The sequence below is a fragment of the Arachis ipaensis genome, chromosome B06 (genome assembly GCF_000816755.2).
Source record: "Arachis ipaensis cultivar K30076 chromosome B06, Araip1.1, whole genome shotgun sequence".
Classification (NCBI taxonomy): Eukaryota; Viridiplantae; Streptophyta; class Magnoliopsida; order Fabales; family Fabaceae; genus Arachis; species Arachis ipaensis.
Genome location: NC_029790.2, coordinates 16,494,726 through 16,511,617, shown reverse-complemented (window position 1 = coordinate 16,511,617; position 16,892 = coordinate 16,494,726). Strand labels below are relative to the sequence as shown.

At 38.9% G+C, this 16,892-nt stretch overlaps 1 protein-coding gene across 1 annotated transcript; it reads right to left on the bottom strand.

Annotated features, from left to right (window-relative positions):
• Positions 3,251–4,605, bottom strand: LOC107646428. Its single transcript, XM_016350611.1, has 4 exons — positions 4,519–4,605; positions 4,290–4,428; positions 4,011–4,223; positions 3,251–3,426 (listed from the first exon to the last, which is right to left on the bottom strand). Exons 1-4 carry the CDS (start codon positions 4,603–4,605, stop codon positions 3,251–3,253), a joined length of 615 nt encoding a protein of 204 aa, XP_016206097.1.

Here is a 16,892-nt window from a genome sequence, read left to right as displayed (position 1 = left end):
TCTGCACTCATTGTACTTGTCAAGCAGTTTTGAGGTGTTTAAGGTGAGATCATCAATAATAGCATGTAGATCATCCATAGACAAATTAACGTAATTTACCTCATCAAAATTTTTGTTTCCAGCCATGAAACAGTCTTTGTCTTCACCTTCAGACTCTTCTTCCTCATTGGAGTCATTCTCGAGATCCTCCCAAGCTGCCATGAGCATTCTCTTCCTTTCCTTCTTTTCTTTGTCCTCCTTTTTGAGCTTTGGACAATTTAGCTTGAAATGTCCAGCCTCCTTGCAATGATGACACGTCACCTTGCTCAAGTCGATCTTGTGTTCCTTTGAACTTGAACCCTTGTATTTTCCCTTGTTCTTCAGCACCCTTCTAAATCTCCTAGCAAAAAACAAAAGTTCATCATCTGAAATACCATCACTGGACTCACTCTCTTTTGGTTCTATTTTTGACTTGAGGGCTATTCCCTTTTTCTTTGAGTCCGGGTTTGTGTGTGTGGTTTCATAGGCAAGGAGTTTTCCTCTCAGTTCATCATAGGTTATGGGGCTTAGGTTATTGCTCTTGGTTAGGACAGTGGCATTGGTTTCCCATTCTTTTGTGAGGCTTCTAAGGAGTTTTCTCATTAGAGTTTGTTCTGAGTAGTTTGTACCCATAGCATCAAGGTTGTTGATTATGATTGAGAATCTCTCAAATGCTTCATCAATGCTTTCTCCATCCTTCATGTTGAACATCTCATACTCTTTTCGCAGCATATCGATCCTCGTTTCTTTGACTTTTTTAGTGCCTTCGTGTGTAACCTAGAGTTTTTTCCAGATTTCTTTGGCTGTCTTGCATCTAGACACCTTCCGGTACTCTTCAAAGCTGATAGCACAGTGAAGAAGGTTGATTGCTTTAGCATTCAGCTCCATTTTCTTCTTATTATCTTCATTCCATTCAGCTTCTTCTTTTGGAGTCACCACGCCATCAGTACTTGTTTTTGTTGGGATCTTGGGACCGCTCACAACAATCTTCCATATGTTGTACTCAATAGATTGGATGAAGATCCTTATCCTTTCTTTCCAGTAGGCATAGTTCTTCCCATTGAAGAAAGGTGGCCGGTTGTTTGACTGGCCTTCAGTGAGAGTGTAGGCAACTGTGGTTGTGCCCAAGTTGTTTGCCATTGGATCTTTGCTCCAAGCGGTTAAGCTTGATTCTTGAGACCTTAGCTCCTGATACCAATTGAAGGTTGTGGTAGGCTTAGAGAAGGAGGGTTGAATCTATGCCTTTCTTTTAAGTTTCTGAACTGACCCTTTCAAATGATATTTGAATTCTGATTCTGTTTGAACTCAGCAGCTGAAATTTATGAGACAATTTATTTTTGTCTCATGAATATCATAAAATAGAACAGTGCAGAGAAGAGAAAAGCTAACACCAGCATATATCCTGGTTCGGTTGCCTTATGCTATACAACCTACGTCCAGTCTCATCCACAACAATGGAGGAATTTTCACTATAGTTAACCGTATTACATACACCAATTCCACAGGATTGACACTCCTTTCACACTCAAGTTCTAACCTAGCTTGACATTGGCTATGCTAATACCTAACTATTCACTCTTAGTGCTAACCCAACTAAGAAAGGGATACCTTACATGTATAAGATACAAGACACAAACATACCTAAAGAAATCAGAAAATAACTCTAGGCTTTTCTCTCAAGTGTATCACTCAGCCCTTTTCCGCTCATGGCTTTTACTTGAGCTCTCTCAATATGCCTTTTCTCACAAGAAATTACAGAAAGATAAACATTGAAAAGTACATTATAATCTGTAAAATATGAAGGAGATTGACTTCATCAACAGCCTCTTTGCTATATGATAGATCAGATTTGCTAGCCTCTAATTCAGTTTTTTATTCTGGCAGAATGCTCCTTTTACTAGGAAACACTGTCCAGTTAGATGAACTTCTTCAAAGAACACTTCTCAGAACAAAACCTCAATACTCTGGTTATCTCTCCTTGACTTCTGAATGATCATCAAACCTCTTTTGTCTCCTTGCATGTTGCTGGATTCTTCTTTCAAAGTCAACTTCTTGAGCCTTGAGCTTTACTAACCCGCTGTCTCACTTTTTCCCATTAATCCTCACAATGGAAACTTTGCTTCTGACCTTCCAAGGTTGACCGAAAGCCATAAAACAGCAACCACAAAAATCTTCCAATGGCAAAACGGATCTGAGCCATTGATAAGCTACTTGGTCTCCAAGGCTTACTTGTGACCGTAGATATACAGCAGATTAGGGCAGAAAACAACTTTTCCTTTTATGCTATTTTCGGACTTGCAGAGAGTTGGGAAGAAGAGAAGAAGATCTGATGCATAAAAAAGGAAATGAGTTACCTTTAACCTTTACCTAAGCTTGATTTTATTTGAAATGGATGATTAGACTTCTGTCTTTCAAGCTTGGTCTTTCTCTTTCTTTCTTCTCTCATGACTAGCTTAGGAACTAAGCTCTCTTTCTTACTTTTTCTGAGTTCTGTGGTTTGACTGAGACAGAGAAAGAGAACGTTGATTTGGTGAAAACAAGTGAGAGGGAATTGAAATCAATTCGGGCTTGTTTCGGGTTCTACTCAAGTTCAGCCCGTTGGTGCCTTGCCTTTGCTTCTTTGAAGAATTGAACTTGAGATGAATGACTTGGGCTTGTTTTATTTTCACTTACCATTCAGCCCACCAGCAGATATCTTTTGTTTAATGTTGGGTTGCTGCAACACTTATTTTGGTCTGCATCACTTATCCAAAATAATCAAAACTAATTGGGTGATTAGCCCACTAATCAAATGTTTGTCATCATCAATTACATTAATTAATTTCTTAACTCAACAATATGCAATCTCATTAACTGTCCTAATAGACAGATATATTGTGCAACCTCTCTAAACAGCTAACAAAATTCTCATTTAGTAAATATCACTTGTACCCGTTGGAACATAGTTTAACCTCCCGATAGAATACCCTCTTTTGCGTGGATGCCATTCCCTTACTTCTCTATCATAAACAAATTGATTTGGAAACTCAGCATACGTCAAAGTTTGACATGCTTCAAAATTTTTATTGGCCTCCATCCATGCTAAGAACATCATATATTTTCCTTCCTCTTCTTCCACGATTTCCTCAAGATCGTCATCATCTTTAAAGATGATATTTTGCTCTCCAAGAAAATGAAAGGTTAATCTCATCACCGAAGACCACCTCTGATTAATATCATAAGTTAAAGTTCTTCACACAGCCTCATATGCAGACAAATATATGCAATCATAAAATTGTTTGATCTCATCAATAATCTGAGCATCCTCTCCACTAAAAGCTTCCTTTATAACTCCAATTGCTACCCTGTCTAGACCTTTATTCACGTACTTGAACAAATATTTGATAGCATTTGACTTGTTACAGTACTCTACATTAATATGCGCTTGATAAGACATCAGCAGATATGCATTGTATGGAACCACATTCCTATTATCCATATGGACTCCCTTCTTCTCAGTAACTACTCCTGTGTCTCGTCTTCTATATGGTGGGTAACTGTGGTGCTACTGAATGTTTTGGGATAATATTTGGTGCAGTACCCATCTTTCATGCAAGGAGATTTTGAGAAAGCTCTACCACATGGTCCATGAATCATATATGTAGATACAGCTCTAGACAATTTTGGGTGCCGAACAGGATCTGACAACTCTGAAGATATTAACCGGTCTTTGAGTTGTCATTGTTATCTTATGGTCTCCATTCAACCATAAAAGAATGTGAGCATGTGGTAGATCTCTTTTTTGGAATTTTACCATATACATCCCTTATACTAAAAAGATAAAAAAATATATATGTTATAAATAAACTATCTATTTTATATATTTGCTTTGATAAATTAAGGGTGATAATAAAAAATTAACAATATGTTAAGTAAGAAAATATTTTGCCATTTATTTTATAACAATCTAAAGGAATATTTCTTTAAAAATAAGGTTGGACGATGAGCAATACCTGCATCTAGCACTCCAAATGAAATTCCTTGCTTAAGATCCAAGATTATCATGTCAAGCTTAATTTTGAACACTCTACACGATATATCTGGCCGGTCTTCAACCTTTAAGTTCCTTGGATTGTTAACCCTGCCAATCTCTTGACAACTCGGGTTACATGTCATTGTAATGAAGAGGTCTAGATATCCATATTTCTTACAAATTGTCATAGCATCTTGACAATTATTAAACATGTATCTCATGCAATCAGTAAAGGACGCGGGTAGGATGACATGTTTACCTGCTTTGGAAGCACGAGTCTCACCCCTAACAACTGCATCTTGAATCCCTTTGTATATATCACTCCTCACCTTGGTTTGGTTGTTTCGATAGTAGGTCAACCTTTGTGCTTTAATCATAGAAAAGCAATCAACCAAGAACTGCTAAAATAGTCTTTCACCATTGACAATGGTTGCATACTCGACCCTTCTCTCTTGTATTCTAAATTCTATGAACTCCCTTAAACTCACACGCTGTCTCTTTCTATTTTCATCATCCCTATAAGATTCTCGCAAAGGAATGTCTTCTTGGTAGCCATCTTCACCGTAAGGAAACATCATAAGATATTGAAGAGGAATAAATTGTGGTGTGTGTCTCATGAATCCTTTGTAGATGTTTGGACTTTAATTGAACTATAATATCACGCTCTGCATCTCCAGAATCAAAATTTCCTACTATTAGAGCTGCGACCTCATTAGAAGATGATAAATTTTAGACTTTTGCATCCTTTGATTTTTTTTCTGAAACAACCGTAGCCTTATATTTGTTATATCTCCTTGATTCAGGTAGTTTCTCACTGTTCTAAATGTGTGAGCAAGAACATTATGTTGATCGATCATGCCCTTGAGGTCTAGAACTAAGGACTGGTCAATGTTGTTGTTGGTTGTTCTTGAATTGTATAAAACATTAATTGAAAAATATTAGTATTCATAATGAACCAAAATCAAAGTACGAACTACCTTAATATGTTTTTAATCAATTTGAAATGCATGATACAAACCTGAAAATCTCTATCCTGTTTGAGACATCATTTTCTGTATCATAAATATATAACTGCCCGAATTTTGGTCTTTGTCCCTCAATTGGCACCAAGCTTCCAATTCTGTGGTAGTTTTGTCTATTCATAATGAACTGGGAAGGACCTGTCCTATCATTGATGGAGGTCTCTATTTTACCTCACAAGAACGTGCATGAAGCAAAACATGCTATTATAAGTTCTTATATTATCCTTAAAGTGTTTGCTTCTTTGGTTTGCTCTAGATATTAAATCTTGCAAGAGTTGAGGTGGACGTTGCATAAACGACAGTTGTACCTTCCCTCGCATACAACATACTGAGAACTCAATATTGGATCCTGTTTTGGACTTCTCTGATCTCTCCTCATACCACATTGTAGCGTCGCAATGCCGACAAAAAAATTCTGGGTCACCAATATCTATCACATCTAATAATCACCAAGATAATAAATTATGTTTCAGTTATATCTGCAACAAATACTTTATATAAAAATAATATTTACAGAAAATTACCGATGACTATAATTTATGGATTAAAAAGATGAGATCATATACTACAGTTTTATTGTGCCAACCTCAAGGTTTAAGTTTTACGTGCACGCTAATCAAATAATAAGAATTACAATAAATCAATATTCAAATGCAAAAAATATAATATATAACCAAATAAAAAAATCTCATGACATGTTAGCTATTTTGTATACTCAATAAAAATCAAATATATAGAACTGACATACTTGAAAATACCAAATAAAAAATATATTATTCTAACCAAAAAGCAATGATCGTAAAATAATTAATTTATTTTTTTTATGAAATATACTTTGAATTGTGCTCCGCTTTGTATTTTCTTTGTCTTTCAATATCAATTTTCTCTTAAAAATACCTATTATTTGTCGATAAAAATAAATAAAATTAAATACAATCTAAAAATTAATAACCTTATAAATTACGTAAAATTAAAAAAAAATATTTAAAAAAAAGATGAAAGTACTTCTATTGTGCAAAAACAATCTAAAAGATAACAATTTAAGAAGAATATAGAGTATGTATAGGTGAGAGCTTAGGTTAGTCAAGGATTCAATTTATAGCTCACTCAGCCATATATATACCCTCACCCTTACCTTAGCCCCATTACAACCTTGAAAAGACCTCATGATGTTTGCATTGGTACATTAAATATTTGTTGATTAGTTAGGTGAAGAACAAAGTTTAGAAAGCATGACTAGAGAAGACTAGAGTGGATTACCCTATACACTTGGGTGATTAGAGTGCACATACACTATGAGTGAGAATTCAATGCTTAATTCTATGTTCCCTGCTTTCATGAGCTGTCTACTTACGAGTCTACTTGTATTTACTGTATGATTTAAATTAGTGATATCTGATTTATTTGTGTCTTGGAGAACTTATTTACTTTTAACCAAGTGTACAGAATCATCTTAGCATATAGTTGCATTCATACATAGGTTGCATTTCATGAGTCTTGTTTTTTTTCCCTATCTATTCTTTTGATCTCCTTGAACTAAGCATGAGGACATGCTAATGTTTAAGTGTGGGGAGGTTGATAAACCACTATTTTATGGTTTATCTTATGCGTAATTGAGTGGTTTTTATCAAGTCCTTACCCACTTATTCATATGATTTGCATGATTTTACAATTCCTTCCTAGTGGTATTCTATGGTTGAAAACTTGCTTCCTAGAGTCTTTAATTTGTGTATTTTGATTCTCCTTTATACCATTCAAAGCCGTGATCCGTGTGTTAAGTGTTTCAGGCTTTATAAGGCAGGAATGACTTAGAGAATGGAGAGGAAGCTTGCAAAAATGGAAGAAACACAAGAAACTAAGGAGATAACCAGCAAGCATCGACGCGCACGCATGGATTGGAGTTTGCACAAAGACGCGTGCGCATGAATGACGCGTACGCATGACATGCGCGATCTGCAGAAATAACAGAAAACGCTGGGGCAATTTTGGGTCGAGTTTTGACCCAGTTTTCGACCTAGAAACACAGACTAGAGCCAGGGAACGAGCAGAGACTCAACACAGATTTTCATTAGCATAGTTTTAGTTTTTAGATCTGAATCTAGAGAGAAATTACTTTTCCTCTAGGTTTTCTTTTACATTCACATATTTTTAGTTTTATGTTTTTGCTTTGGATATTGAAGAGTCATTACCTCCGTTGAAGATAGTATTCTAGTTTGTTTTCTCACTCCTTTACTCTTCCATATTCTTAATTCTTGTTTAGAGTTACAATTGGATTGTTTTTAGAATTTATTAATGCAAATGATTACTTTTACTTTTAATTAATTTGTAGTTATTGTCTATCATGTCTTCTTTTTATTCCCTTTTTAATTCTATGCAAGTAATTTTCATGTAAATGGAGTAGATTCCCAACTTGACATTGGGGTTAATTAAAAGGAGACACTTGAGTTGGAATGCTCAAGTGATTAGTTAAATTGGAAGTTGTTGGCTAATTCTCTATTTACTAATGCTGGACCTTCTCAAGGGAGGGGACTAGGATTTGCGAATAAGAGTTAGCTCAATCACTTGACTTTCCTTTATTTAGTAAGGGTTAACTAGGTGAAAATAACAACCTCTTTATACTACACTTGAGAGAATTCCAATAAGGATAGAACTTCCAATTGATCATTCCCCCAGTCAAGGCTTTTTATTCTGAATATATAATTCTCTTTAATTTATAATTATTTATTTTCTGTCATTCAACTCTCAATTTTCTCAGAAAACTCCTGATTAATAAGATAGCACCCGTTTGTCAACTCATTGGGAGACGACCTGGGATTCATACTCCCAGTATTTTTATTTTAAAATTTGTGACAACCTTTCTAAATTGATGAGCGAATTTTTGCTGGTTAAGAACTATACTCGCAACGTATTTCTATATTGATTTCTTAATTGGCTGATTTTCGCCCCGCGTCAATTTTTGGCGCCGTTGCCGGAGAGTTGTAATTGTGTGCTAAATTATTAGTTAGTGTACATATTTTTAATTTTTTCATATTTTGTTTTATTTTATTACCATGAGCTGTATGTTTCTTTCTTTGAATGATGCGTTCGTTACCTGATCCGAGCTTAGCCGCATTTGATCCTGAAATTGAAAGAACTCTTTCACGTATTAGGTGAGCTCGGCGTCGATTAGCCTCTGAGGGTGATGAAGTGGTTATTATCAATTCACCAGTCTCATCTGAGGGCGAATCTGAAGCGCCATCTGAGGAGAAACAAGCTCCTTTTCTACTAATTTGGTTGATTTAGGCGCAGGTAACATGGCGGCACCCAGGAGGATCACTCTTCAGGAGGCAGGAGCTCCAGAATTTACTCTGCAACCGTATCAAGTGCGTCACCCAAATCTGGCTGCAGATTTCGAACTAAAAATTGTACTAATCAACTTGATGCCCAAGTTTCATGGCTTACCTGCTCAGGAGCCTATCAAGCACCTAAGGGATTTTCAGACAGCCTGTTCTACTGTTAGGCGTCATGGTGCAGATGAAACTTCTATTTTGATAACCGCCTTCCCATTTTCTCTTGAGGGAAAGGCGAGGGAGTGGTACTACACTCAACCTTAAGCGACCGTTACTAACTGGGATATGCTCAGGAGAAAATTCCTGGAAAAATACTTTCCAGCTGAAGTTACAAACAGACTAAGGAAAGAGATCTCTTGCATTATTCAAGGTGAATCGGAGACTCTTTATGAGTACTGGGAGCGCTTCAAGAATCTTCTGGATGCATGCCCCCATCACATGATTGATAAGTTAGTGTTGATCAGCAACTTTACTCAAGGCATGAAGTCCCGAGATAAGACTACACTGGATGGTGCAAGTAATGGTTCCCTAAAAAAGTACAAGACCGCAGATGAAGCGTGGCAACTGATCAGCGACCTAGCTGAGTCCACTCGGAATCACAGGCACAGGAATAACCACTCAAAGACTGTTACAGAGGTTTCCTCTAGCATTGAGACTTCTGCTCTTACACAGAGTATATGTGAGATGACCAATCTACTGAAGCAAATACAGCTAAATCAACAACAACCTCAGCCTCCCCCACCACAACAAAGTCAACAGTTAGTCCCTCAGAGAGTATGCGGGATATGTGCTGATTATAGTCATTACACTTATGAGTGTCCGCAACTTCAACAAGAGGACAACACCGTAGCAGCTACTCATAATTTTTATGACCGCCCGAATCAAGGGTACAATCAACAAGGCGGCAATTACAACCAAGGTGGAAACTACAACCAAGGTTAGCAAGACAACTCCAACCAGGGATGGAGAGACCATTCCAACCAGGGATGGAGGGATAATTCCAACCAAGGTTGGAGGGACAACTACAACAGAGGAGGCAGAGACAACAATGGAAATTAGAGGTGGAATAACAACAACAGACAGCAGAACCAAAACCAGCCCTACAAAGCACCTCACTTAAGGTAGTCCCAAGCACCTCAGAACAACCGACAGCAGGCCCCTCAGATCACTTACCCGTCTTCTTCTTCTCATGACGAAATGCTTCAGTCTATTAAGCAAAGACAAAAGGCCATGGAGAATACACTTAGCTCCACCTTGAACGGTCTAACCTCTACTGTACAAGCTCTTGCCTCACAGATTGGATCAATGAATAGTTCTAATAATCAGCCTTCAAGCTCCAATGAAATTCCTTCTCAACCCTTATCCAACCCAAAGAGCGGCATCAATGCCATCACTTTGAGGTCCAGAACTACACTGTAAGAGAGGAATTAGGAGGAGCCAAGCCCACAAGAACACACCCCAGTTGAAGACATGGTTGAAGTGGAAGATGTTGAGGAGGAAGAGGAAGTACAAGACATGGTTGAAAAAGATGAAGCACAGCCAAGGAATGGAGCACCAAAGGACGCAGAAGCTGCAAGTGGCACCATTCCTGTTCCATTTCCACACCTTGCTAGGAAATACAGGAGGCAGATGGAACTTGATCCCAAAATGGTAGAAATCTTCAAAAAAGGTTGAGGTAACTGTTCCCTTTTTTGATGTTATTCAACAAGTACCTAAATATGTAAAGTTTCTGAAAGATTTATGTATACATAAAGATAAAATTAATGAATTAGAAACTATTCCTTTAGGTAGTTCTATATCTGCTTTAATGGGAGGTATACCTGAAAAATGTAGTGATTCAGGTCCATGCATGGTTAACTGTACCATTGAGGGTGTAATATTTTCTGACTGCATGTGTGATTTAGGAGCGTGCGTGAGTATTATGCCATTGTCTATATATGATGCTTTGAGGCTCCCTCCCTTAAAAGGTTGGCAGCTCGTTTTGTTTTAGCAGATAAAAGCATCATCAATGTGGTTGGAATTCCTGAAGACGTTCTGGTAAGCATTAAGGGGCTCACATTTCCCATTGACTTCTATATCTTGGAAATGCCCCCTAATGACTCAGGAAGACCATTATCAATCCTGCTTGGAAGGCCATTCCTGAAGACTTCAAAGTTCAAGCTGGATGCCTTCTCAGGAACTTACTCCTTTGAGATAGATGGCAGAACAGTGAGTTTCAATTTGAATGAAGCTATGAAGCACCCTCAGGAAGATCATTCCATCTTCCAGTGCAACATCATTGATGAAACGGTAGCTGCAGTTCACCAAGAAGTAGAAGAGAGGCACATGGAGCAAGGTCTAAGTATAGGGACACCCTCTGAACACAATGAGGACACTTTGCCATTATCACTAGCTCCAGATGATCCAGAGCCCAGCCATGAGCGGATATTGGAATTAAAGTCCCTTCCACCCCCACCTCAAGTATGCTTACCTTGAGGATAATCAGAAGTTCCCAATTATCATTGCAAAGGAACTCACTTTCCAACAGGAGGAGCAGCTGCTCAGTGTGCTGAGAAGACACAAGAAAGCAATTGGGTGGAGCTTGGCAGATATAGTAGGCATCAGCCCTCAAGTTTGTGAGCACAGAATATTCTTAGAAGAGGGAGCAAGACCTGTCCGTCAACTCCAAAGAAGATTGAATCCCACCATCTTAGAAGTTGTCAAGAAAGAAGTGACCAGACTACTTGAAGCAGATATCATCTATCCCATCTCAGATAGTGAATGGGTCAGTCCAGTACAAGTGGTGCCCAAGAAGTCTGGAGTCATAACAGTGAAGAATGAGCATGGAGAGCTCCTGACAACTAGAGTGCAGAATTCATGGAGAGTTTGCATTGATTACAGGCGTCTCAACCAAGCTACTCGCAAGGATCATTACCCCTTGCCATTTATTGATCAGATGCTTGATCGCCTGTCAGGTAAATCCCATTACTGCTTTTTAGATGGTTATACAGGCTATTTTCAAATTCATATAGCTCCTGAAGACCAGGAGAAGACTACTTTTACATGTCCCTTTGGAACGTATGCATACAAAAGGATGCCTTTTGGCTTATGTAATGCACCGGCTACTTTCCAAAGATGCATGATGAGTATCTTTTCAGATCTTATCGAGAGCTGTATGAAAGTTTTTATGGATGATTTTAGCGTATATGGTGATTCCTTTAACCTTTGCTTGGATAGTTTAGCTAGAGTATTAGACAGGTGTGTTAGTTCAAACCTTGTATTAAATTTTGAAAAATGTCATTTTATGGTAAAACAAGGGATTGTTCTAGGACATGTTGTCTCTAATACTGGTATTTCTGTAGATCCAGCAAAGGTAGATGTCATTTCTAGTCTACCTTACCCCTCCTCCGTGAGGGAAGTCCGTTCGTTCCTTGGCCATGCAGGTTTCTACCGGAGATTTATCAAGGACTTTAGTAAGGTAGCATTGCCTTTATCCAAACTGCTGCAGAAAGATGTTGAGTTCGAGTTTAGTGAGGATTGCATGCGAGCATTTGATAAGCTGAAAATCGCCTTGACTCAAGCTCCGATTGTGAGAGGACCAGATTGGATCCAGCCTTTTGAGATTATGTGTGATGCCTTCAACCATGCAGTAGGAGCAGTGTTGGCTCAGCGCAAAGGTAAGGATCCTTTCATAATTGCTTATGCGTCTAAGACCTTAGACACTGCTCAGTCTAACTACACTACCACTGAAAAGAGCTTCTAGCTATTTTTTTGCTCTGGATAAATTCAGAGACTATTTACTTGGTACTAAGGTGGTAGTGTACTCGGACCATGCAGCTCTAAAATATTTATTAGCTAAAAAAGAGTCCAAACCAAGGTTGATACGTTAGATACTGTTGCTGCAAGAATTTGATTTAGAAATTAAGGATAGGAGTGGTAACCAGAATTTAGTGGCAGACCACTTGAGTCGCCTTGAGCACATTAAGAATGACTCCACTCCTATCAATGATGCTTTTCCATTTGATAGCTTGCACGCAGTATCTGAAGTAGTTCCTTGGTATGCACCTGTAGCTAATTATCTAGTTAGCCATACTTTCCCTCCTAATTTTAATACGCATCAAAGGAACAAGCTGAAAAGCGAGTCTAAATATTATATATGGGATGACCCATATTTATGGAGGTATGGTGCTAACCAGGTAATTAGAAGGTGTGTGCCTCAATCAGAATTCCAGTCCATTTTAGAGGCATGCCACTCTTCTGAGAGTGGAGGACGTTTTGGCCCTCAAAGAACAGCTAGAAAAATCTTAGACTGTGGATTCTGGTGGCCCACTCTTTTTAAGGATGCTGCTACCTTTTGTAAATCCTGTCCCCATGCCAAAGGTTTTTGGAATATATCCAAGAGGGATGAGATACCCCAACAGATTATGCTTTTCTGTGAAATTTTTTATGTTTGGGGTATTGACTTCATGGGTCCATTTCCAAACTCTAGTGGTTACCTTTACATACTGTTAGCTGTAGATTATATTTCTAAATGGGTGGAAGCAATTCCTACCCATACTGATGATGCTAACACTGTTGTTTTCTTTGTTAAAAATCATATTATCTGTCGCTTTGGATCACCACGAGCAATCGTGAGTGATCAAGGCACTCACTTCTGTAACAGGAGATTAGCAGGATTACTAAAGAAACATGGGATAGTTCACAAAGTGGCAACAGCATACCATTCCTGGACTAATGGGCAAGCAGAGGTATCTAACAGAGAAATAAAGTGGATTCTAGAAAAGATAGTAAAGCCTCATAGGAAGGACTGGAGCACCAGACTTGTTGATGCGCTCTGGGCGTATCGAACAGCGTATAAGACACCCATTGGGATGAGTCCCGTCCGCTTAGTGTACAGAAAGGCTTGCCACCTTCCAGTAGAGGTAGAACACAAGGCTTTCTGGGCTGTGCAGGAATACAACATGGGATTCGAGTAAGCTGACGCTGAAAGGAAGCTGCAAATGGCAAAACTGGAGACCCTTCGACTCGAAGCTTATGATAACTCCAGATTATACAAAGAGAATGTGAAGGCCGTGCATGACAAGCATATCAAAAGAAGAGAGTTCTAACCAGGAGATCTAGTTCTCCTTTATAACTCTAGGCTGAGACTCATGCCAGGCAAGCTGAGATCCAAATGGGAAGGTCTCTACAGGGTGGAGAAAGCAGAGCCATATGGAGTCTTCCACCTGCATCATCTTTCAAGTTCCAATTGCATCAAGGTCAATGGACATCGCCTAAAGCTTTATCATGGTGAGAAGATGAAGGAACACAAAGAGCTAGAGGTCTTCTTCTTGGAGGACCCACCAACAGAAGCAGAATGAGCTTGAAGACCGTCCAACTTAAGGACGTAAAAGCAAAGTGCTAGGTGGGAGACAACCCATCATGGTATGATCATTTCGTTTTAGTCTTAGTTTTATTTTATTTTATTCTACTTTATTTTTCTTAGTGACTCTTCTCATTATCTCTGCATATAGTCTACATTTGCATTTGCATTCTGCATAAAAAAAAGAAGCACACGACGCGCGAGCGTCGTTGACGCGTACGCGTCATGTGTGCATGCGAAACAAAGAAGAATGAAACAGAGAGTTACGCAGGAGCATGGCTGGAGGCGTGCCTTAGGCACAAACACGCCCACGCGTATGCGTCCCTGGCACGTACGCGTCACTTGCAAAATCATCCTTCCACGCGTATGCGTCACCCATGCGTACGCGTCACCCACGCGTACGCGTGACCCTACAAATCGGCGTAAATGGGTGTATGGCCAGAGAGTTGTGGTGGCTTGATGCTGGAACGGTGCTAGGAGCACAAGGAACGTCACGCGTGCGCGTCTCTGACGCGTACGCATCATTTTCCCCTCCAAACTATCCACGCGTGCGCGTCTGACAAACCCCAATTTGACGGTTTATCTTGTATTGAATTTAGGAGATTTTATCACCTTTTACCCACATTTATTCAATGAAATAGCATCGTTTTGTATATTCTCCTTTAATTGTGCTTAAGAGTGAAAACATGCTTTTTAGGTCTTAAAATAGCTAAATTTAATTCTCCTTGATTCCATTAGATGCCTTGATATGTTTGCTAAGTGATTTCAGATTTAGAAGGTTTGAATACTTCGGTTATTAATTTTAGGGGTTTGTTACTTGTGACAAACAATCTTTTGTATGAAAGGATTATTGTTTGGTTTAGGAACTATACTTACAACGAGAATTCATTTGTGAAATTCTAAACCATCAAAAAATCCATTCGTCAAAATGGCGCCGTTGCCGGGGACTTGCAATGGTGTTATGTTATTGGTTATTGTACATATGTGAATATTGTGAATAGGTTTATCTTTTGTTGTTTCTTAATTTTTGTTAGTTTTATTTTGTTCTCTCATTATGAATTCTCACCACTTTGGCTATGAGTTTGGCTCTAATTGTGTTGTAGGGAATGTGAACTTCAATGCTAACATGTACCAAGGATGGAACACTCCAAGATGGGAAGAGCCTCAAGGAATTGATCACTCCTATTGGCATCAACCTCCGGACACTTATAGGTATAACTCTCATCCTAATGCATGTCAATTCAATGGCTATGGTGACTCCTTTTATGACAAGCAACCACCACCATATGCCTATGAATCTTATCCTCAACATGATGCTCAACCATACTCACAAGCCCATTTCTACCAAGTACCTTTATGTGACCCTTATCCATCATATACAATGAGTTCCTATCCAAAATTGAATCACCTCCCATTAGGCAAGAAATCAAAGTTCTTGAAGACAACACCAAACTATGTGATAAAAAGGGAAAGGTTGGAATCAAGGAGGCTTGCAAAGAGGTGGAAATACACAAAGAAGAGCACAAGGATGCATGGTCTAAGTGTGGGGAAGCCTCTCTCCCCAAATTACCATCCAATACAACTTTCAAGTGGGTAAAATTCTTATCCATAAGCTTTACTTTCTCGCTTGAATATGGTTTGCTTGAAAATGATGGTCAACTTAGAACTCTTTGTGGAATTAAACGTAAAAACGAGTTGTGTAGTGGTTGGAAAATAGGTGTTAAGCTTATCAAGGCCAAGGCCTCAAGGTATAGGGATGATGTTGGGACAAGGATTGCTTTATATGGATCTAGGAGGAAGCATTGGTGGAGTAAAGAGAATTCTAGGTGTCATTTACCTTTATGTCAACCGCTCATCCGACAAAACCATGAAACTCAACTAACGGATGGGTGTGAAGACAAGATATGGGATCCCGGTTCGCTATGTGAAGACCAACTATGGGGACTCGTATCTTGGGTAGAACTGTGCCCGAGCTTGATGAATATGGTTGGAAATTCTGCCAACCAATTGAGACGCAAAGATCCTTGGAGATTCAAGGATGAGTACAAACATAAGCCACCATGACAATAAGCTTCTCAAATGTCCAACTTAAGGACTTAAACTAAAAGTGCTAGGTGGGAGACACCCCACCATGGTAAACTCTTTCCTTCCTCTTTTAGTTTTGTTTAATAAGTGATTTGAGTTGCCATTGTAGGTAGATTTTCATTTCATATTGATTTGTTTGTGAAGATTGGTTGTTAGTATGTTGTATTCATTAGTAGTAGATGAACAAATCCTAAAATCAAATTGCATTTTTGTGAATTGTTTGATATTTGATTAAATAAAGAAGAGTTTTGGACATTATAGAGAGCTCTTGGGCATTTTTATGCTTTTTGGGCAAAAAAAAATAAGCCACCATGACAATGAGCCCCTCAAAATGTCCAACTTAAGGACTTAAACTAAAAGTGCTAGGTGGGAGACACCCCACCATGGTAAACTCTTTCCTTCCTCTTTTAGTTTTGTTTAATAAGTGATTTGAGTTGCCATTGTAGGTAGATTTTCATTTCATATTGATTTGTTTGTGAAGATTGGTTGTTAGTATGTTGTATTCATTAGTAGTAGATGAACAAATCCTAAAATCAAATTGCATTTTTGTGAATTGTTTGATATTTTATTGAATAAAGAAGAGTTTTGGACATTATAGGGAGCTCTTGGGCATTTTTTCTGCTTTTTGGGAAAAAAAAAAAAAGGGCCATCGGCGCGCAAGCACGCTGTGCGCGCACGCGCACATTGCACTTCCGCAACTTCTGGTACAAAAACCAGAGAGTTGTGCACGCGTTGTGCCAGCATTGTGCTGGGAGCACAAGCTCATCCACGCGTAAGCGAGCTGTGCGCGCGCGCGGATCGTCCCTGCTGCATCCACACGTAAGCGCGCTGTGCGCGCGCACGCGGATCGTCCCTGCTGCATCCACGCGTGAGCGCGCTTTGCGCGCGCGCGGATTTGCACCCTGCTTTTCTCCTTCCTCCTTTCTCCTTCTTTCCTCTTCTCTTCTTCTTTCTTTCTCATNNACTTTAACTTTACTCTTGCATCAAGTATCAGTTGATATGCTTTTTGCTTATATTGATTTCTCACTCACATGTTGTAGCTACCATGTAGTAGAGAATCATACTCTTATTTGGCATTAGCCCCC